Consider the following 24305-nt stretch of genomic DNA (forward strand, 5'->3'; position numbering starts at 1 on the left):
TGACTGACAGCTACTCTGCTATTCCACTCTGCAAAGACACTCCATCACACACAAAAATGTTGCGTGTATCCCCAAAATTCAGATTTTTGTCACTATCTGCTAATATACAGAGGTATGTGGTCAGCAGTAACTCTGGTAGCAATGATATACAGTCATATTTTCTGGTTTCCTGTGGAACTACAAAATACTGTGTAATAAGAAATCCTCACACCTCAAGGGAAATCTCATTTCAAACTCCGCTACAACTTGAGGAGTTGCAGGAACGCGTGAGACACCACAAAGGGACGTTCCAGAGCAGTGTTCTGGTCTTCTACCAACCAGTAAATGGGATTATCCAGAACAAGATGTTTTCATGTGGTTTGCGTTCTTGTTTAAGCCCTACAAGAAGATTCATCAGCCAATATAATACGCCACTGTTATTTCTGATTTCAGAGGTCGGCACGCTAATCCGTTCTGCACAGGAGCGCTTGATGCTGCCTGTCCCAGCCAGAGAGATGTTAAAGTTTTCCACTCTGTGTGAATGAAAGGACTGAAGCATAGAGTAGCCTGATTTCTCTTTTGGTCAGAAATCTAACTCCTGGATAGGAACAGCTGGCTCCCAGCAAAGTTAATGTTCCTCTATTATCTGTCAGGTTTATCTGCCGTTCATTTGGAAAGTCTGCTCCCCAAGAGAGGCACAGCCTTCTCACGGGAGCATCAAATGGAGCCATGAGGAAGCGCATCACTGCAGCGAACCACGAAGAGCAGCGAGCATCAAACACCAGTTCAGTGCTTCCTATCAGGTAATGCCTTTCATCCCGTGGCCTCCTTCACCTCCAGACTTGGCCTCAGTCTGCATTTACACCTTCCCAGAATAAAATCCTTGCTTCCCCCACCCACTTGGTAACCATCATTCAGCTAGTTTGTCTATGACTCACCCACTTCAAAACCCTGCTGACTCACAGTCCTCAAAAAAGAAACTTGCTCAAAGAACGTACTGAGACGCGGGTACGCCATCCACGCCAGCGAGGAATTCATCCAAGCTGACCCAGTCTCTTTACTAGTGAAAGGCAAGAAAGATGCACTTCATTTGTGAATCGTTATCATTTTAAAACCTAATTAGCTCACAGTTACTTATAACCAAAGTATATTTTGATGGCCTGATTTCCAAAAATATTATGCACCCAGTAGCTCCCACCAAATCTAATGGGCATGCAATAGTGAAAAGTAAGATAAGGCTTCACAGCTTTTGAAACAAGAATATACAGGCTGACTTCTTGAACCCACTGGTAAAAACTGTGACTTCAACATGTGATAATACATGTTTAAACACCTTTGAAGAATATGTGAAGTTAAAACAACAGCTCCAGAAAAAAGAAGTGTATTGTAAAAAATAATAAAGACATTTCAGATGGAGCTGTCACTCCCGAATTGACCATGCTCCTTCACCTCCATATATTCTATTCAGAACGAAGTGTCTTTATGGGGGAGGGACAACAGGCCCTCCTTAAAGGACAAAAGTGAAAGAACCGGACAAATTTGCCCTTTTTTTTTTTCTCCTCACTACAAAATTATTAGCAGACTGGATGAGCACACACCTGGGGAGGTAGCAGAACCCCTTTCACCAGAGGGCGAGGGCTTCCGCAGCTTCCTCAGCCAAGCCTCTCACCCCAAGGTAGGAATTCCTTGTGTCTCATTATAATAGATGCCACTGACTGAGAAATGTCTGGTAGAGATGCTGTAAATGCACTTGATTTCATCTCTGAGGAAGGATGGATGGTCTGGATGACTTCTTGAGGTCTCTGCTAATACTGTACTAATACCAACAAAATACTATCAAGACCATCGAGGAAATAAACCAAACTTCTCACTGGAAGATTATCCTCCCTGCTCTCCCTGTTTCTCCTGGACTCTACCAGAATTCCTCCTTATCCACAAATTGCCCATTAAATGCAGTCTAGTTCAAATTCCTGCCTTAATATTCAGTGGCTTACCTTCAACTCTCTCTAGCTACCACCAGCACCATGTCTCAGTCAAAAGTTACCAGAGACATCTATCTTCGCTAGGATGCAATTGGAGGCACTCATAAATGTTGGCAGCAGGACAGGTCCACAAGCTTGCTCTAGTATCTGGAGCTCACAAGCATGCAAGATTAAAAAAGAAAAACGTCAGCAAAGAAGTGATGACAGGACCAGTCGTCTTCTGAATTAACCACAGGACTCATCACTACAACTTGAACTTCTTAAAAAATTTCTTACTGTTTGCATCCAAGGAAGGCACCCACGCATATAAACTAAGTATGAACTAATCCAGGTATTTCTCTGACAGACTGGAAAGAAAGATAGAGAAAACAATGATGTTATTTTTATTTCTCTCTGAAATTATTTGGGAAGAGCTAAGAACCTTGTTTAAACAGACAGATTACATAGCTGGATAGATAGATTAGCCACACAAGACTAATACTGAAATGGTTCAGAACTGAATATCCAAACCAGTTAGTAAATCCTCTCCATGTAATCTTGCTAGTTTTAAGAATTTATTCCTATCTACTAATTTAAACGTTTGTTTTTATTTCAATCATTTTAAAAGATAAAAGACTGCATCTAACAGTTCTCATGAGCTGATACAGAGCTGGTATGCATCACCTGTAAAAATGTAAATATTATTTGAATGTTCTCAAACAATCTAGATAACATTGAACAAAAAAGAAAGCCTCTGTAACTTTAGATATTTGATAACTTGTTCCTTATCTGCTTGATGTGACATTTTTAAAAAGCACATTTTTAAAAGTCAGTAATGTATTCTGACTTTAACAATGGTGCTTCTTGTACCCCAGAACCTCAGTAAAATCATAAAAAGAAGGAAGAAAAATTAAAAACTTTAATAACATCTCCCAAAGCAATAATTTAAAAAAACCTACTTTACTATTATAAATTATATTTTATTTGAAAAATCCCACCCAACGTACTTTCTCAACCCCCTAAAGAAAGATGTGCCAAAGATTGCAGAGTTCACTGGGGACTTCAAAGTTGCTATCAATCTCTATATAGAAAGCATTCAGATACCGCAGTGATGGGCAGCAGTATAAAACCCTGAGAGAGAGAGAAAAATAGATAAAATGCCCTCAGGAACAAGCTTCTTTCCAGGAAAACTTACTAACTCAAGGCTTAAATTGAAACAGTATTATTCTTCTATGTAGTGACAGTTTTTCATCTCTTAACTCTCTATTGTTTGTAATACGCTCACAAAATGAAATTTCTCTCCTAAAGGCCAAATTCTGCCAGTCCTCTTCCCACTGAATAATTCCTCATCACGTATGCGGTGCTGTGGTTTCAGCAGAGTTGCTCACAAGGTGACGTTCAGCTGCAAGCACACCCAGACGGCAGGATGGGGCCCAAAGGGAGAGCACCTCACAAGCTATCAGTCTCCCAACGTGGGCACTCCATTTGTCAGTAAATCACTTCTACCAACAACAATAGGAAGAAAATTAGTACAACTAAACGAATTAGACGCAGGTTTTTCCTCTAGATGTCTGATTTGGATATTCCCACTGTTAAAGCTGAGTAAGCAACAGATACAGCAGCACTCAGCAGCAATGTGAAACACAAACCCAGAATTTCAAAATACATGTCTAATTAAAAAAATTCAGTGATCATCAGCTGAGTGTTAACCCCAAAACCTCAGTCTATAAACTCAAGAAATACTCAGGACTGCAACCTACACCTAAACCTAGGCAGCCCTGGTGAGGCTGGCTGACACGTCCCAAGCTTTTTAGAAGACTTCATTCTGCCTTTTTTCCGTGACTTTTGAGCCTTTTAGGTATACCTGGGTTAGACATTCAAGCTTTTCTCTGCAATCTAGAGGGAGATAAAAATTGGTACATATACAAACACATATATTGAAAATTTAGATCCTTTTGAACTAATGTACCTTTAGGAAAAATAATTTCCTGCCACTTAATATAGCTATGAGAGCTGGTAACAGACCAAAGCAGTGAGTATTTTTCAAAATGCATGTTTCATAAAAATAAACTCCATGTAACCGCTGGAGAAGCTTCCGTCACATTTCTCCTCATCTAAGCAAATAATCATTTTCTGACAGCCCTTGCATCCCAAACACTACAAGATTTTTAAAAATTTAAAAAATATAAGGGACGAAATTATGTCCATCTTCATTATCCAATCTAAGTTACCAAAGGCAAACAAACAATAGAGTTATTTAAATCATTTTACTGCTAACAATATGAAGCGTCACCTATAAGAGATAGAGAAGTAGTTGCTTTTGGAAATACATTCTATCACTGCTGTAAAAAAAGTTCTTCCCTTGGTCTCCCAACCCCCCCTTTTTTCCCCTAAGAAAAATACAGTAAAAGTGAGAGAAGATTTCCCTGTCAGCTTGTAACTGCTATTAAAAAAAAAAAAAAGTAACATTTAAGCCCTAAGGAGCTCTCGGTCTTCAAAAGTGCAAAGTACATACGGTTCTAGTTGAAGTTAATAGGAGCTGCAGGTGACCAGCACTTCTGACTCTGAGGCCCCAAGCTACTGTACAAAGCAATGTCCCTTTGAAATTTCAGCCTAACGTTTATCATCAGCCAACTTGCTGAAGTACAAGACATATGCATCCCTTTCCCCCCCACAGTATTTACTTTTTAAAAGCACCAAATAGTTGTGGGAAACATGGCTCTCCTGCAACATTACTGCTCTAGTGAAATGGGAAGCAAGTATGAAAAAATACCAGCTCTAATCCTCACCAAGCGCAAGCCCCCAGCCACTGCACACCGTGATATTTCTAGAGCTCTCCTCTGCTGGGAATAAACGTGCTTTCTCACACTGACCTCATCTGCTTTGCTTTTGTCCAGTTCCATTTTGTTCCCCATGAAGCCAGCCAGCAACATCAGCTAAGACTTTATTTTTGAAGTGCCAGCATACCGACACAGGCACCTCCAGAGAACCACGCCGCGGCTTCCTTCATCTTGCTGGCAACACCTGAAATCTGCCAGACAGCAGCACATGGGACAATGGCCACCAAACAGCAAAGATGGAGAAATCAAAGCCCAGACAAAGCCCAGGGAAGCATAAAGGTAGTTGTGAACTGAATGCGTGCAACTGCAACCCTAAATATTAGGAAAGAAAATGAAAAAAATTAGTAATGCATGAACTGGGAAGGTAGCGTGACTCATTCCCAAGGTGATGGAGCAGCACACAGTATATGGGTAAACAATAGACACTATTACCATCTACCATCCAGGTCCTGGTGCTGCTCTGCAATACAACCTCCCACCAGGCACTTCACTTCTCTCCGCTTCTGTTCCTACCCACCTTTGTGAGCCTGCCTTATTTACATTGCTCATAAACTCTTGCGGGCAGGGACCATCTCTTACCCTGGTTTTGTATGCAGCTCAGCACAACAGAACTGCAGAGTCAGAGGCGGTCTGCAAACAGTAAAACACCATCAAAAAAAATAAAGCCAGTCATACTCTTCCTCTCTTAGGAAATACAATTGCAATTCTATATTTAAAAAAAATTGTGATGGTCAAACGGCAGAACAAGCACTATGACGTACACATAAGCATTAGGTGAAAGAAAAATGAGAACCAGAAGAGCTCTTAGAATCATTTAGGTTGGAAGAGACCCTTAAGATCATCAAATCCAACTGTTAACCTAGCACTGCCAAGTCCACCACTAAACCATGTCCCTAAGCACCTCATCCAAACGTCTTTTACATACCTCCAGGGATGGTGACTCAACCACTTCCCTGGGCAGCCTGTTCCAATGCCTGACAACCCTTTTGGTGAAGAAATTCTTCCTAATACCCAACCTAAACCTCCCCTGGTGCAACTGGAGACCATTTCCTCTCATCCTATCACTTGTTACCTGGGAGAAGAGACCGACCCCCACCTCTCTACAACCTCCTTTCAGGTAGTTGTAGAGCGCGATAAGGTCTCCCCTCAGCCTCCTTTTCTCCAGGCTAAACAACCCCAGTTCCCTCAGCCGCTCCTCATAAGCCTTGTGCTCCAGACCCTTCACCAGCTTTGTTGCCCTTCTCTGGACACGCTCCAGCCCCTCAATGTCTCTCTTGTAGTTGAAGGGCACAAAACTGAACAGGGTATTCAAGGTGTGGCCTCACCAGTGCCGAGTGCAGGGGCACAATCACTTCCCAGTCCTGCTGGCCACACTGTTCCTGATACAAGCCAAGATGCTACTGGCCTTGGCCACCTGGGCACACTGCTTAAAAGGATGAGAAAAAACAAAACAAGGGGAAAAAAAAATCCAAAACTGAGAGAAAATGGTAAAGAGGTAGATTTGCTAAATCGCAAAAGATGGACAAGTCATAGAACAAAAATAAGGCTTCTGGCTTTCCTTCCATTCATTTCGTGCTAATGGTGCCCACACCTCATGCCTCAGCCTTTTCAAGGTCTGTCCTTGTCACCTAAGCGTCGGATCACCTCTTTGGCACTCGGGCTGTTTAAAAAGAAGGCACAAACTTACCTGACAATCTCTCCTGAGAGCAAATGAGAATGTGTGACAGAGGAGGAAGGAAATAAAATTCACATATCTCTACCGCAGAATAGCTGACTAGGACAGAAAGGAAGTCACCCACTGAAGGTTAAGAAATAATAAACAACTAATAATTTACTCCCTTGCTAAAAGACCAGGAGAGATGAAGCATAAATGCAGTCTACTTCATTGGCTCTTGTTGGAGCATGGCAGTCATACTTCATTCCTCAACACACATTGTAAAAATCACAATCTACATCCTTGTGGCCACTGGCACAGTTCCTTGTTCTGCTTTAAAAACACCAATAATCCACCCTTGTTTATACTGTTTTCACATATTTAAAACAAAACCCTTGGGACACAAGAAGTTATCAGCATTGGTAATATCCATTTCTCTCCCATCCACAATGCACCTTTGAGTTAAACGAGCTGTAATTTTTAAAAACACAACTACTTCCAACACAACAGTAAGGGAAGCACATATGATAACATTACAAGCCAAGATGAGAGGAATAAAAAAAAAAAGTAATGACAACAAAAAATCTAAAATAAGCCCTGGCAAGACATACAATGTTAGGCATGAGAAAACCAAAGCCAGTTGGCTCTGATGAATCTGTATCTATCAACTACTATTTAGCTAACACCTACCCGTAAATAACTTCTTTGCTATTCCCTTGCTGATTAACAAGGTGCTGTAGATTGGAAAAATTATCCCAAAGGACTCAAACACAGACCAGTCCTCACATGATGTTGATCAAATAAATCATGACAATCGTTTTGAATACCCGTCCCAGCAGCACCTGACTGGAGGCTCTGCAAAGGCCAGCAAGGCTGGGGGCTGTGCGCAGGCACTGTTTGAAGGAGTTTTTCCTTCTGTTACTTGGAAGGATGCAGTGGTCCTTTGCATCCTTATCCAGGCGTCCACTAAATTTTTAACATCTTCTGGAAAAACTGGGGCCAAGCACTGTTTGAAGCTCTACAACAGCGCAAGCTGGGCCCTGATCTGCCCCTCGTATCACTGGTCACACACCACGACCGTCATTTTCACCTGGGTGCCTTAGTAGGACTGCAGACAACCACCTTCCCCAACACTGAAACAACGGGGAATTCCTCTCCTCCAGAAAGTGCATCCTTTTACCCTGCTCCATTTCTCCTCTTCCCCAACAGAAAGGCTCAAGGGCTGGAAGGTGTAACGTTGAACCACCTAGGCTGGTTCAGGTGCTCACTTCAGGTAAGCGATTTTTCAAAGTGCGCTGTACTTCTGGATGCCCCATCTGGGAGTCGTATTGGGCCTGGCTTCAAATGTTTTTGAGACGTCCACCTGTTGGAGTTGTGGGTACTCAGCACTTCTGGATAACCAGAGATTAACATGCCACCTTCTGCAAATGTTTTCTCTTTATTTTCCCAGCTTTGCCTCTGCTCTTGTACCACTCGCACACTGCATTTGCTCATATAACAGCAACAACATTCCCCACCTCCAGGTTCTGCCCGAAAAGAGAAGGTATGGATGCTACCCAAGTCTATCCCCAAACTCTCGATAAGCCAGTATAGGCTTCTGGAGGCTGCTGAGGCCATTACTTGCATGCAACCATTACATGAGCAAATAAGGTGTTTAAGGCACCGCTCAATGGGCTCTGAAGATTAGTTAATGTTTATACAGCCCGCTGAAAATTGAAATGACTGCTACATGCTAAATATTACCATCACCAGGGATCCATTTAAGTAAAAGCAGGGCAGAAAGTGAAGGAAAACAAAACTTATTTCTTCTGTCCAGCACAATTACTGCCAGACTTATGCATGCTAAAAACACCCAATAACCCATCTAACACAGTAAATTAATGTTTATGCTATTAAGTTTAGACAATCTTATGCTGAAAGCTTTTCAAACTACAGGAAATTGCACGTTGCGCAGGGACAACTGTATACAATTACAGTGATTTTGTAAAATGGCAGAGATATAAAGCAGAAACTGAGTGGCCAGCAAGGCTTCTAAATCACACAGATAACAAGTACGTCCTGGTGGGCTAGTAGTCTACAGCTTTCTCACGGCTGTTTCTAGAGATGGGAATTATAGCGATAATCTCAAAATTCAAGATGACTCAGTGCATTGCACACCTGTATCTGTGAGGCAACGACAGACAGGTGGGATCAGCATATACCACTACTGCCACCCTGGAGTCACCATACATCAGCCAGATTTATTATTATTCCACCTTGCACCACCAGCTGGCACCCATGGTAAAAACGCCACCGAAAAGGACACTTCTACTGGAAATACTTGGATCAACCCCTGTGTTTCTTTAGGATGCAAAAGCTCCAAAGAGATACAAAGAGCACAAACACGAAATCCAGCGAGTGCGATGCTCTCCCAAGCAGAAAGCTCCCAGCTGCTTTGCTAAAGGCCACAGCAATATGTCTGCTTTATGCTTGTTTTCACGAAGGATTGTTTAACAGTACTTAGTGCAGCTCTACCCTGACACAGTAAACGTCGTCTTAATACGGCCTAGGTAAAGCATTCAGCTTACCAAGTCCTACTGCACGCTTTGTCAAACATCTGAAGGACTACGGTGCCTCTGACTTTTTTCTGATGTCTTTCAGGTATAGAGCGGTATTAAAGGTAGTTTTCATGAATGCAAAAGCAGGCAGGGACTTGTCTAAGAGCTATCAGTCCTATTCTTTACCTTATTCATTGTACCGTTCACAGCTCTTTTCTTCACCAGTCTTCCTTCCGCTAAACAATTTCAGAAGTGTCATTTGCACACGAAACGAGTATATATTATACCGTTCAGTTACATATGGCAGATTATCGGTTTGTGTGTATCAGCTAAGCAGAACATCAACAGCTGTGTAGACACATCTCAGCTGATACTAAAAGAAGTCTTGTCGGCAGTTTTGATCTTAAAGTAAATACACTGAAAAACTTAGCTCTAATTAGGCTGAAAGGCAGATACGATTTTCTGGAATGAACACTAAACGAATGCTGCCGATAACACCATCTTTGCAAAATATCTTGTTTGGTTTGTCTTAAAAAGATAACATTTTCAAGATAAAATATTCTGACTTATGAGTGATATGTCCCTGCTGTTTGTGTGTTTACAAAAATCTGAATTTTGTATTTTAACCCGTGTGTTATGCTTCATTAATATGAGATCACCATCCTGCATCACAGACATACTAGCCGAGCTCCAAGTGACCTAATTCATTTTTAATATTTCATAGTTTGTTAAAAGCTGAAACGAGAGATCACTAACACAGCTCTGACACCCCCTGTCACGAATCAAAAGATGTAGGGAAAAGGTCATGTACTTACTAACTGGAACCAAACCAAATTCATCACTATAAAATGAGAGACCAGAAATGAAGACTGCATTTGCCATTATGCTTCTCTCCTTGTAAGAGCATCCATCAACTTGCACGATACCAACAAACAGAATTTATTTATATGCATGTCCCCCAATAAGAGGTCAGAGAGATGCGAGAAAGAAGAAATAAGGATAGCAGCCTTTGTCTAAGCAAGAAGCGGTTCCTTCCCTTTAAAGCAAACTCAGCAGCAACAGCCTTTGAAGACCAAAAGGAGAAACAATTCCCAACCACATAAAGAAACTAACAAGTCCCTTATATGGCTAAGAATTGCAATGCCATTTTTTTCCACAGCCGGAAAAATTAGAACAAGAGGGAAAAATAGAGCAAACTTTAAACAGGCAGTTCTCTGAGCACCAGGGAATTCACACAGACACATCATTCCAGCTTTAAGAACTGCCAAATACTTTCTTCTTTAAAGGGAAGGAGGACATTACACCAGGTGAGTCCCTGAAATCTAGATTTTAACTCTCCTGCTGTAACTATGGATACCTAGCTTTAAAAACCTTTTGTGATGTAGCGGTACACCAGGCTCCCTTATCTCCTCCTCTGGCGAAACGCCTCCATCTGAAGTCCCCTAATCTCCCTTTATCTCGCAGGTCACCAATGCACCACCTCAAGGTTCTGCCAGCTCCGGCACTGCGCGTCCAAAACAGCCCTCTGCCCTACCTACTGCATCTCCAATCTGCCTCCCGCCCTCCGGTAACCCTGGGGCGAGGGTTGCCAGCTTCTCACCCAGGAAGGCAACTAGATGGCATCGCATGTTGTTTCAAATAACCAGAGAGTTTCTCGCAAGCAAGTCAAACGGGACTCGATGGGTGATCCAGCCCTGCTGCCTCCCGTCAGCGCGAGGCCGCGTGCAGAAAGGTCAGGCTCCCGTGCAGCATCGATACTGAACTTGGAATGGCTCAGCCTGGCTGGTCTCTAAATATAGCTGGGCAGAGGAAGGGCTGTGAAAGGGGGTGGGGAAGGGAGCAGGACAGAAGCCAAATGAGCAATCAGTTAAATAAAACAACATCATGCCGGTCCACCCCTAAGACTCTCCCGCTCTTCTCTGCCACGCTTTGCAGTGGAGGAAGAGGAGTATGTAAGCGCAGCTTCGGCATTTAGTCTATCAATGCAAACTCACAGAATAAGAAGAAGCTGCTGCTTGATTTATACTTGGGGAGGGGAGATACAGATCTGTTCAACAACTTTTCTTCTTGAATAAATTTGAGTCACACAGGAGTGACATCACTTCCACTACATGACAGCCCATAAATCATCATCAACCACATGGTACCATCCATAAAACATGCGTCATGGAGACACCAACGAGGAACAAAGTATCAGAGAGCTTTACATCGTAAACATGCAATCTTATGCGTCTTCAGGCTTCTACGATGATCTATATGTCAGGTGGTTTATTTCATTCATTTGCATCTGAATGAAGTCAATACAATTAACAGAGGAACCCTTATAGAAAATCTGTCCAAACAATTTCATCTGCATAATTTTACCACAAATGAAACACTTAAAATGTAAATATTTACTTTTTAAATAAATGACCATGTTTGATACTGAAGTTGACTTTACAGCAAATAAGCAGAGAGGGAATTTATTCCCTCCATGGTTACAAGCAAGCAAGCAAGCACAGAAACAAACAAGGAAGACAAAAAATTTAAAAAAAAAAATGTCCTTGCATCCAAAAGTAGGAAAAATAATCTTTTCTCTTATTTGACAGTATTGGGCCTGAAAAGTCTTTCAGCTAATAAAAACTTCTAGGAGAAGAGATTAGACTTCGCTGTAAACCAGCAAAATCAAGACGACAGCATGGCTGAGGAATTCAACAGGAGCCTCCAATCTGCAACTACAGATAGAGCAAGCAACCTTTGCTTCACTTCCCCATTTAGAAACACTGTATCCTCAGAAAAGACCTACACAGAAAACTGACTTGTTTCAAATTTCAAAAAGGCTACACGGTATTTTTATCTTAAGAATTATACATATAAAAGCAAAACCAGCTCTCCACTCTGTCCTTTACTTTTTGTGGATTAACCACACTTGTTCTCTCTCAGAAATTGCTAATCATCATTATAGGCACCGAGCTCCATGCAAGACATCTCCTATGGCAATTAGACTTCCACTACATATAAATCATATCTCAACTGTGGCAGAGAAAGAAACAGACAAAGACAGAGCATCTGGTTTTTGCTGCTCATTCTCTAAAATTATAAATCAGAATAATGTTAAATAGGAATTATAGCCATAGAAAACCCAAAATGCTGTTAAATATCAGATGAGGTATGTCCTCACCCACTTGTACGACGTAGAATCATTTTGATAGGCAGTTCTCATTTCTTCTGTAATCTGGGTTTTTTTTTTTTAACCTGCATATTGTTCAGCTGTCCTGGTTTTGCCATGGAGAACAGTATGTACTTTGTGGGCCTGATTCTGCCTTACTGCAGACAACTGAAGCTCTTTCATTGATTTTAAGGGAAGCAGAGCAGATCCCTCTTGCTATAACTTCTGTTCAATAATATTGTTGTTAACCAGCTACTTAAAATATCGGTATGTCATTCTGCACCAGTAGACACCATTCTCAGGCTGATACCCTGCACATTTAGAGTAGCTCTCTGTGTAAGTGTTTACTTCTAAACTTTCCTCCATCACTCAATCTTGCCCATACGAGTGGGAAAGCAATTGCGAAACATCACTACACAAACACTCACACTATAGGCTGCGACAATATCCGAGTAAATCACTGTTCTCCATCTCCCTTCTCTGCCCATCTGCAGTCTTTGGTATGGAACAACTATATCATAAAAGCTCTTATTCACACATGCTTTTGATATTACACCATTTAATCACATACAGCTGTAGCTGATGAGACTGTTACAAAACACAATTTTAATGCAGCACTGGAAGCAAGTTCTGGAGAAACATCAACCATTTTCCTCTACATAAAATTTCTAACATTAAAAGACTTTTCTTCAAGAAAAACAAAACAAACAAAAAAAAATAATAAAAACAGCCCACTTTTTTTTTTTTAAATCTGCTTCTCTTCCTGGACACTCCCGAATGGGCTTGTTTGCAAGTGAACTCCAAGTTGCTGCCTGGAGTATAGATAGTGACAAACCCACTTCCCTCACACCAAAAAAAAAAAAAAAATTAAAAAACCCTGCTTGCAATTATATGCAAAGGGAACACTATCCAGGCTACTTACAGCAAGACCTGAAATGAACTCAGGCATCCTACTCGGAACAATCTTTTCTTACCTGGTTCACAGAAAAAAAAAAAAATCATGGAAATTTAAGAACAGACAGTCTGATGATTTTACCAAGATTATTACCGAGAAACTTGAACTAAAGTGCGAATATACCCTCAGGCTTACTTTGAAAGGCCCCCATGCATTAAAAACTAAACCAGTCCAGTTCTGAAGCATTGTGCTTTACTTTTGAAGGAGCACCTTGTATAAGGCATTCTAAGTTATAACCGTTAACACACAGCATTTGCCACAGCAAGATCTATGTAGCCTAACCTGGCAAATGCTTGTAACTTCCATCTTTTGTTATGGAAGTAAAATATATGCTTGCAAAATAAATCTCCGTAGTATACAGTAATACACAAATGTTCAAAAGAGTAAAAATTTGAACTTCCCTTTCCCACAGTTTTGGGGTTTGTTGGTGGTGGTGGTTTTGGTTTGTTGTTTTTTGTTTGTTTTTTAATTTAAACCAACTTGCATTGAGACAACACATGAAAGGAAGATCAACTAAGAGATTCAACATTATTTTAATAGATATCGTGGTGTCCCTTACAGCAGCAAAAATATTTTTATCCGGGCATGTAAGGATAAATGGCAAACAGAAATAGAAAACAAACGAGTTCATATATTTCTCCATTTTTTTCAGAAGAACATAACTTTTATCTTCCTTATTGTTTAAAGCAACTGGCAAAATACTAGAGTTAGATATTAATATTACTGTCAAAATTACAGCCAGGCTTCAATATTTTTAAATGGCATTTAAACTAATTCATATTTCTTTCGGGCAGTTCTCGGAGGCATTTAAAACACGCTGCGACGTACCAAATCAAACAGGGGCTAAGTGCGAACGAACCTCATTCCTAGAAATGCATTTCTCTATTTGCAAGTGTTTGCCTTTACTTTGGCACAATCACATGGGCTCCAGCTAGACTTTTGAGCTCTGGCAGCAATCCAAGCTGCAGATGGTTGGAAATGCAGCCTGAAATCAGTGTGTGGTTGATGAATTACTCCTTACACCTGACCCCTGCTTCACACCAGGCACCAAACACAATCTGAACACTACCAGCCAGAGAAGCCCTGTCAGGCATCTCCGTATCTGGAACGCTTTCTTCAAGGCCTTCTGTAGGGCCAGATGGCCAAAAGTGGGGAATGCGGTAAACTCGCTAAACAGAAACGTGAGTGACAAAAAAGCATGGGATTGGTAGGTACAAGGTGAAGAGAGGCAAGAGCTTTGCGCCAATTCCCAAAATATGCTTTCTAAAAGAGGCTGATGGAGCAAGGCGTGCTCATGGCACGCAACTGAAAGAGGTCCCTGATTCCTTCGTGCCAAAGGATGCCCTAAAAATGGCAAAAAGGAAATAAAACACATACGCACACCTAAATGTGTACCCATAAAATGACTTTATTGAGCTTAAACTCTTCTGAGTACACCTGTTTGAATTTCCCAATTGTTTTTTCCTCAGCTGGGTCATGTATCTGTTACTTCACGGACATGCTCATTAAGCCACTCTTGCCTGTGGGCCAGTCTGCACGCTTTTCATATCCGTGGAGACAGGATTTTATTCATGTAAGTGTTGGGAAATCACACTTCTTCCTTTTGCATGTGTTCACATGTGCATCAGGCATACAGAGATGAAGAGGTGTTGTGGGTACAGTAAAAGCCGCCTCTCCGTTTGGGGTATTTCAGACTTCTGACTGGGTAGCAGAGTCAATGCCATGAGCGTTCAACTACCAAACCTGAACCACAACTAACAGGTAGGAAATATCTGGAGAATGCGTGAAAGCAAACTGCACAGAAATACCTGCTAAACTGGCATATTTTTACCCCAAAATCAGGTACAGCAATCGTAAACCAAACGATTCCTGTCGGCAGGTAACTGTGGCACCTCCTCCTTTCTACCCAAGTGATTCAGGTTTTTTCACTAGGCTGTTTGCAGAGAGAGCTTACTCCAGCACTAGGTCTAATCATAAGCTGCAGAGGACAAAGATAAAACACAGTGTCTACTAAGTTAAAGAGATTCTTTCACATATATTCAAATAGTTCTGTTAATATTTTTTGCACCCGTTTTCATATCATTACATGGTATTTCACGGTGCTTAGTTTTGTTTCCCACTGTGCAAAACGGCAAAGAGACAAAAATTTGCTTTGGCAAGCAAGAAACTAAAGAAATAAATTCAGACCGCAATGCAAGATTTGGCATCTTTATCATTTCATATGTGACAATTCACAACATACTGCCGTAAACCAGTTACGCCATCAGCAAGGATGCAACTAAGGAAATTCACTTAACGTCTCAAAATAAAATAAAAACCTACTATTGATTCTCATCAGATATACATGAGCCAAACCACCTCCATGCAATATTCTTTGCAGCAAGAACACAAGACTATCCTTCACTTACAACAGTAACCAAAAATGTTTATTCTGAAATAAACTCCTAGGACAACTAGACTCTGCTCTCAGGATCTGCCTAAAGAAGTTCCAACACTGTACTTTCAAACTGCAGTTGTCAGACAGCGTCATGCCAAAACGGCATGAGAAAAATAAGGTTATGTCTTTCCTCAAACTCAGTGCTTGTCCTTAAGAGACTTATTAAATTCTTTGCAATTGTCTCTTAAAAATTGACCTTTCCCCTCCTCCCCCTTTTCATTTTTGGATGACAATGGGTTTGTCTAAACCTGCAATTAAAGTTTTAGCTTCAGTGGTGGCATTTGATAATGAAGGAGCACAAGTAAATGGAATAATAAGAGTGCGTGCTTCATGTTCCACAAAAGGCCACAAAAAACACTAAAAACTTAAAGCAATCAGACAAACATATGGAATCCATTTTTTCTATTTATAATCCCATTACCCATATAGCTATTCATTTACACCAGTTCTGCACAACAACATACTAGCTATGTTAGAAGACACAAACACAGAGCGTAGACTGAGAGCTTGCGCAGGTCCGTGCTCCCCCGTGAGAAGGACGTGATGTACAGTAATGCAAAGAAGCAGCAGCAAAGAAGAACCGAGACAACTTCACCGAACAAGCGAAGCAAAAGCAGTGCTTCACCCAAATGCGCTGGGGAACACAAATTTCCAAACTCTGCCCGTTGAACGTGCTGCCACTCCGCGTTTCACAAGCTGTACACAAATGCCATAAGAAAGCCTAGAATTTCTTTCTTAATTACAAACGAATGCACACACACACACCCCCAGCGTGCATGACTATGAGCATAAAAACACATTCTTTCTGTAGAGCTGAATCCTACCATGCTTGGTACAGAGAACAGTTTTTGGAAAATAAAAAGCTGGAGTTCACAGGACAGCTGGAATCATACAGGGGTTTATTAATATGTGTTGCTCCAATAGGCATGATAAAAGATACAGCTCTCCACCACAATGTTATTTGATTACCCGACTATTAGCTTTAGACATACAATGGATCTAACTGCTTTAAAATATCCCAGAAGCTGATGGCTAGCTTTAAGGTAACAAAATCCAGATGCTGCCTGTCTGCGCTGCTCTAAACTCTTAAGGTCTATACAAGAGAAATACTTGTACAGGTGTGTATATATATGCGTGTGTATATGTGTTTATTATTTAGGTTTTATGTATGCACCTAACCATGGAGCAAGGAAAAAAAAGAAAAATTAATGCCCTATAAAACGTATCACCAATGTGAAATTTTACCTGTCCTTACGGTAACAGTGCATGTGTGCAAAGACAGATGCACATGACTTTTCACAGGGTTGATAATTTTATATACCGGCTATAAAAGTGCGTTTAATTTATTTTTTAAAGCATCGAGTTAAAAAAAGTCATGGTACGGAAAAGTGATTGTTACTATTTTAAGCTCAAATACAAGGTTAATTTCCTCAAAAAGCTTATTTTACAAAGTTAAAAAAAAAAAAGAGCAAAAAAAGGAAAAAAAAAAAGACTGGCAAAATGTAAGCTACGTGACTAAAAGGCATGGAATGTCCAATATTTCTCCTCCAATACTCGAGGCTATTGTTCTTTCAAAAAAACACCATCAATTGTTTCATGTCCTTGGCTTGCCAGGTTTTGAGGAATAGCATCAGTCTACATCCCCCAATCCCCCAAACAGTTAAAGCTATAAGCAATATTGCAGTCAAGCTAGTGACGGGCTGCTGCTGCAACAGCAACAATACACACTAAATGGTCACAAAGGTAAAATGCAATTTGGATTGACCTTGAAAGGAATAAAAAAAAAAACCCAATAAAAATCACTCCAAAATACAAAATTAAAAAAGGCTAAATTTTATACAAAAAAAATCTGCACAATACAGTGGAAGAAACAGCAGAGCAAAGAAGCGAGAGGTAACCCTGCCATGAATTACAAGGCTGTAATCATACTGAGTGGTTTTGGTGTCATTGCAACTCCAACCAGCCTGAGTCACAGTTTTGACAATTAGTTAATTTATATAATGCAGTAGTCAGGCTATAAACATTAACGGGAAAGTAATTTTATTAACAAGGAAATATAACTAATCCTTTCAGAACTGCAGCCAGATCAACGTGCTTCAAACCAAAAGTCTGGAGAAGTCAGCTTCCCCCGTGGCGCTTCACCACACACAGATGCACACGTCAAATGTCCCATGCGTTAAATTTGCCACAGAAGCACGATGTGTATATGTGAATGCGGTGCCATACGCACATGTGTGCGCCCTGCCTATTTTTTTTAGCCCTGAAGGACGTTAGTTTATTGACTGAAACTGTTAACCTGTGGCTGTGAGGTCACACTTCAGAACAGTATTTCCCCCCCCCCCTTTTTTTGTCTTTTTTTTTTTTTTTTTAATAATACAGCGTCCTAACAGGGTTTGCAAACTTTTGGTTTAGGGATTTCTTTTGTTACTGTCCCTCGGTCACACAGGAAATCTTTTCAGAGAGCAAACTATTATACAATGGCATTAGAAAAATAAAGCTTTAATTAACTAACTCATGGCCAGGTAGCATCAACTTCACTGAGCGTCTTTAGGGGAAGCAGGCCTGCTTTCCAGTCTGCTGGCATTTTAAAAATTATTAAGAAAAAAAGAAAGAAAAAGGAAGAGTCTGCACTTGGATACGCTCTCCGAAAGTAGCTACCCTCTATTTCTAGACCTTTTAAATGCAACAGAGTACAGCTGTATCATCCTCAATATTTAATGAAATATTAAAAGCAGTGCAATGCACTGAAACAAACTCCACCAGATTTACAGTCGGTTAGCTCCGAGCTCTCCTCCGAGCTCCACAGCATCTCCTCCTCAGCTGATTAAAAGTTTGAGTTGCCACAGACAGCTTTTCTAACAACAAAATGCTTTTAAGCTCCAAATAAAACTGCAGAGATCACTGGAAGAACCACCAAACCAGTGTTTCGTGCCTGATGCTGTCCAGAGCAATTTTTATCCTATGCCATAATAAACGGACTACCTGCCCGGTGTTACAATAGCGGTAACCGCATCGGTCTCCCCAAACAATAAAAGGAATTAGCCAGCAGCCCGTGGGGGAAAAAAAAAAATGAAGAAAATAAAGAAACGAAGAGGAGGGCAGACAGTAACCTTCCTGCCTCTCTCACGCCTGCTTTCTGCCTACCAGCTCGGCTCTGCGTGACACCGAACCCGAGGAAGCGACAGCAAAATCGCCCAACAGCAGAGGCGAGCCCGCAATTTGCGCCGCTCCGCTCTCCATCACCCGCCGAGCGCCCGGCCCCGCCGTACCCTACCTTGGTTTGGAGATAGTGGGGGTAGTAGTAGGTGTACTGGGGGTACATTGGCTGCTGGTCCAGGCGTTTGCCCATGTAGCTGGAGTCCTTCTGGCTGGTGCAGGGAACTCGTTGGCAGGGTGTAGTGCCCCAGGGCCTTTCTTCCTCTCACGCCGCTATTCCTGACAGCGCGGGCGACGGAGGAGGCTGCCGAGACTTCCTCGCCGTCTACCGTGCGCTACTTCCAGCGCAGCCAAAAACGCGCACGCACGCACATATATGTGTGTGTGAGGAGCGGGGGGCGGGGGGGGTGCGGGTGCGTGTACGCGGGGCTGGGTGGGTGAAGCCCCCTGCCCGGCTGCCCGCGGCGGAGCAGCCCGCCTCCCCCGCTGGCAGCAGCGTGCCTCCGGCGGTGCCCGCTGCCCGGCTCGGGAGGGAACCGTCCTGCGAGAGGAGCCGGGAAGACAGTGCAACTCCAAACCTCCGCAGAGCCGCTCGCTCGCTCTCCTCGTCCTCTCCTCGGCTCGCCCCGCTCTCGAGCCCTCCCCTCTCGCTCCCCACCCACCCCCCTTCCAACGAAAAAAAAAAAAAAAAAAAAAAAAAAGGAAAATAAAGGAAAAAAAAAAAAGAAAAGAAAAAAGGGGGGGAGGGAAGAGCCTTCCCCAGCCTAGTTGCCGCTGCCTCCCTCACGGAGTGACACGGTGCTCAGGGCTCGTCCTGTCTTTCATTCAAACCCCCTCCGCGCCGCGCCGCCGGTGGGAGGGACCTCGGCGCGCCGCTCCCCCGGGAGGCCGGCGGAGGCCGCGCGGCCGCCTCCGCGCCCCCGCCCGCCGCCGCCGCGCCCGCGGCTCCCCGCGCCCCGCCGCCGCCCCGGCCCCGGCCCCGGCCCCGCTGGGCCCCCGCCCCGCTCGGCCCCGCCGGAGCAGGGAGCGCCGAAGAGCGGCCGTGGAACTCGGGAAATCCTGACGCCGGGGGGCGGGGTGCGTGGGGGGGAGAGAAGCCCCACCACGCTGCTTTTTTTTTTTTTTTTTTTTAAGAAACAGGCAGGGGAAGGTCACGGAGCCTGGTCGCCGAGCAGGGAAGTCGTCGTCCTCCCCCACCCCCCCACCCCCGGCCTCCTCAGAAAACTACTGCGTGCCGTCACCCGGCACTTCGCGGAGAGGCGACCCGGGGCCAGACATATTAAATACATACTTTGTTAAACCGCTTATATAAGACCTGGTTTATTTAAAGTTGGAACAAAATGGAGGAAGAGGGTAAAGAGGAAACCCGCCCGGCCTGACTTACGGGTGCCTTCAGCCAGACGCGTGAAAATGCCCCAGTGCCGCGAAAGTTCCCCGCTGCCCCGTTTCCCCCCAAAAGGGCCGGGCTCCCCCAGGCGCAGCGGCAGCACGCCCCACGGCCCCCAGCCGCCGGGCCCAGGTGAGGGCCAGGTGTGGCACCCGCACCCGGAGCCCCGCACCCGCGACACATCCCGGGTGTGCTGGCCCTGCGTTATTAGCACAGGGGTCCCAAATATTTATCCTCCGACAGACGCGAAGGAAGAGTATGTCTTGCAACAGGACTATAAATCACCAGTAAGAAAGTGCATGAATAACAAAATGTTTCCTCTTGTACACAGATCCCAGCGTTTCTCTTTTTTTTAATCACTTATTCCTTCAACACGTCATCAAATTCCTGGGCCTTTCTAGAGTGGCTTCGCCTATTTATAACTTTGGGGGGAAGAAACGTGGGGCAGCAGTTTCTTTTTGTTTTTATTTAAATCATCGGTAGTATTGCAGCAGGATTGTCAGCTGCTGTATTATCAACCAAATCGCTTCAGAAAAAAAAGAATTATAAAAAGAATTTCTTTAAAGGGACACTTCTCAAGGCTGGTAGAGCTAAAATTAGACTTGCCAGCTGTGTTTTGGTTTGTGGGCACGTGCTTGCACATGACAGGAACATGGAAATATCACGCTTTACTCTGGCAGTTTGCTGTTCTCGTAAGCAGAGGGTTTTGTTATGGATTCCTATAACTGCCCCATAGCCAGTTCGTTCACGAGCAAAAGAAAGCAGCTGACAGAAATGGGCAGTGCGGGAAGCCATACACGTGCTCAAAATACTGCCTACATATCTGTGTATACTACACAGATACACTGTGCTTTCATCACCAGGCATTAATAATTATTAATTATTGGCATTTAGGTACCAGTCCCATGCCACACGGTAGGAACAAGGTGCCACTCTTACACAAGTAGTTGCTCCATGTTTCAGGAGAAAAACTTTTGCCAAACAAGTGCTCTGTTTGCAGAGCACCATACAGGCATTAACTGGGCGCTCTTGCCTATCTGGAGGAGCACTTCGGAGCACTACCACCACCCCAGCTTCCAAACCTGCCAAAACAGATTCAGAAGAAAGGCCAGGCTGGGTAAACTATTGAGTATTTCCAATTCCTACTGAAGTCCAAGCTCGCCGGGACCGCGTGGTCCCTCGGAAGCTCAGACCAGAGGTGAAAGAAGAAAAAAGATAGGAATGGGAGGAGAAGCCTGCGATTCCCAGCTCCCAGCCCTATGGTTTATATTGCTGCTCAGCTTTAAATACGCTGCCTCTCATGGTCGTGTGTGATACCCCAGTGATACTCTTGCTTACACTCTTTTTTTCTCCCCCTCCTGCTTTCCCGGAGGGTGAAATAGACTGAGGATTGGTCTCTGCAGAAGTGAATAGTGATTACTTGACGGTACGTGATACTTTGCGCCTAACAACTTTCAGATTGTTCTTTCAACTGCCAGAATTAAGTTGTTGTGCTTCTCTCCCCACCTTCTCACTTTTCCCTCAGGATATTAACGCAGTTTTTCTTTCTAAGCAGTTTGCTTGTAGAAGTGGATGTAACCAGATTTGGGGAAAGAAAGAGCCTATGTGTACAGGGTGAAATAAAAAAGAAATACTAAGGAACTAGAAAACCGTGCATTCTGACCGAGACATCTATCTGAACGTGCAAGGTTTGCTGTGGCCATTATTTTAAGTCCAGGAAGGACCATTTTGGCTATGTCACCTGACTACCGTGAGTATTTCACATCATGCCATAAAATTTCAACACAAGATTTCCACACACCCCCCATCAGACGCACTGGCCAGTAGCGCCAGCAGTTCTCACAACTAGGAAAAGGTCAGGAGCTGCAGGAGAAGCCAGGCTGTTACCTGAGTGGGTAACAGCTCCACCTTGCTCCTGCTCTCTCCCAGCAAAAGTCTTAAATATGCAGATGATTTGGATTTCCCTTTTCACCTGTAATGCTGACGAGGTGCTGAGCAGTCTCTGCTGTTTGTTCCGAGTGCTCAGCACCTCGCGTGATTGAGCCTTCAGAGATGCGAGATAGAGTGCAGGCAGCAAAAATAGGAATTCAATATAAAAGAGCGGGGGGCCAAGAGGAGAAGACGGGAGGCAATATAGCATAGCAAAAATGCAAATGAACAGCCACAAAAGCAGATTTAGATAGCACACGGCCTCTGAACAAATGCTAGCGCTGGAAAATGGAAAATTTCCATTTGCAAAATACAGACATCAAAAAGATCATCTGTGACTCGGGAGCACACTGTTTAAATAGAATCCCCTTCATTTTCTGGCCTGTGCATTTGAATAACCGAATCCACTTGCAAACTGAAATAGCAGTTTGCCTACCGAGTGTTAAGTTTAAATGTTCCTCAAAAGAAAAGACAAGCTGTTCGATCCCAGTGAGCAACAGCGAGCAAACTTCACAACTTTTTTTCTTCCTATTGGAGGCTCATTATCAAGCCCAAGCCAGGCCCACTTGCGGGAATCCAGCGAGCCAGCCAAGTCCCAGCACACCCGCAAAGGTGCTGCTGCCACCGGTGTCACCGACCTGGGGGGGATTCACAAGACAGGCGAGCAATAAGGTTCTCTTCAACGGGAAATTGAGAAATGAAATAAAATAAATGGGAACAGATCAACTGTAAACCAGACAGCCAAATACATTCAAAGGCAGGCACCAAAGGATATTAACTCGGCAACAACCAAAGCCGTGGATAAGAAACCCGGAGTTAACTGACAGGAAAAAAAAAAAGAGAATGCTTCTCCTGGCAGCCTGAAGTGCAGAAATTACATATGTTTGGATGTATTTTTACCTTTCATAAACCACAGATTTCTTCATTCACAGAAAGTCAGTTAAAAGAAAAAACCAGACACCTAGGTGAGAGTAATTCAGGGGCTCTTCTTTGCTAAAATACAATTTTACGTAGACTTTTTTCTTTTTTTGTTTTTTAAATAAGCTTTTTACCTATCCTATGAAAGCCTTCTGAAGTCACAGGTATCAATCAGAATCAGGGAGCAATTCAAACATTTTCTAGCTCCTTGCTCTCGAAAAGCAGCAGTAAGTATTCTAGAAGTATTAACTTTTGACAAAATTATGTCAAAATTGTCTAAGTCAGGACTAGGGCAACTTTGCTTGTTGGGTGGCAGAAATACAGCTACCACCACCTAAAGCAATATAATAGGTTAAAGAAAAAAAAAGAACAATTATCTTGGGCTTACATTTTTGACACAGTCTTTCTGCTTTTATTCTCTCTATTTACTCATTAAAGCTATTTCAAAGGAGACCATAGTGATGCTTGACAGCTTGTTTACAATGGGTTACAAGAAGAATACTGATTTTATTTCTAGACCTGTCAGCTCCTTCAGTCCAGGTACCTTAAAACTATATTGATGAACACAGAATCTTGCTATTTAATAGTTCATTAATCAAGCTAATTTGCCTAAGGATAGCTAACAATTTCTAACACGGGATACATCCTGGTGCAGCCATCAGTAAAGCGTGTGATAACCGTGGAGGAGGTGGGGGAAAAAAGACACAGAGGAACAAAACACATAGCTTAACAACGACAGCTTTAAGTGTCTGGGATTGACAAAATCTCTCTGAGGTGGGGGACGCCACCATTTTCAGATGTCCTCCTCTCACAAGAGACCAAACACCACGGAGGATGGCTTATGGCTTTCCCCACACACGCACATTCCTGCCTGCATGAAAAATGGGACAGGTTTGCCCTCCACACTTTGGCACTAACCATCACAGCACCACGAAGTCTAGAATTAGGCAGAGAGGCAGATGGCCCAGAGTAAATCTGAAAGAGTTAATGTATGAGATTTTGGACAATAGCAACGGCTTGCCATCTATCCATCGTTAGATTTCATTATTTTTCACTTTATCATCTTCTACCTTAATACTATGGCTCGGGTATTTATTTCCATTGGTCTACTTGTACATAAAGGCCAAATCCTAAAGAAAATCTTCAGACAGCAGCAGAGTGAAAAAATTTGGGAAAAAGTTCATTTTCCCAAATGAACTTCAGCAGTGAACATTCGCTGCTACCAAATTGTGTTTTCCATCTGATATAATTTCTTGCCCGCACAAGCAAATGAAACTAGCAGCCAGTTGTACAGACAGCCCAAAGTTATGCGTTGAAGTCCTCTTTCTGCAGATGTTAATGGATACAACCAAAGTAAATAATATTATCTTATTCATTTGTCTACAGTCTGTTTCCTACACATCT

The 24305-nt window shown here is 42.9% G+C and overlaps 1 protein-coding gene across 8 annotated transcripts in view; it reads right to left on the minus strand.

The window, feature by feature from the left end:
* RBMS3 (RNA binding motif single stranded interacting protein 3) overlaps nt 1-24305 on the minus strand; it is a 722164-nt gene that overhangs the window by 433016 nt on the left and 264843 nt on the right. For 4 of the 8 annotated variants that reach the window (XM_072853933.1, XM_072853932.1, XM_072853935.1 and 1 more), the window contains exon 1: nt 18786-19311. The exons of the other annotated variants lie outside the window; for them this stretch is intronic. In XM_072853933.1, the coding sequence (XP_072710034.1) occupies nt 18786-18860 (75 nt within the window). In that variant the 5' untranslated portion in view covers nt 18861-19311. Of the gene's footprint in view, nt 1-18785; nt 19312-24305 lie in introns of those variants that run through there. 8 annotated transcript variants of the gene reach the window in all.

The sequence above is a fragment of the Ciconia boyciana genome, chromosome 2 (assembly GCF_034638445.1).
Source record: "Ciconia boyciana chromosome 2, ASM3463844v1, whole genome shotgun sequence".
Lineage (NCBI taxonomy): Eukaryota > Metazoa > Chordata > Aves > Ciconiiformes > Ciconiidae > Ciconia > Ciconia boyciana.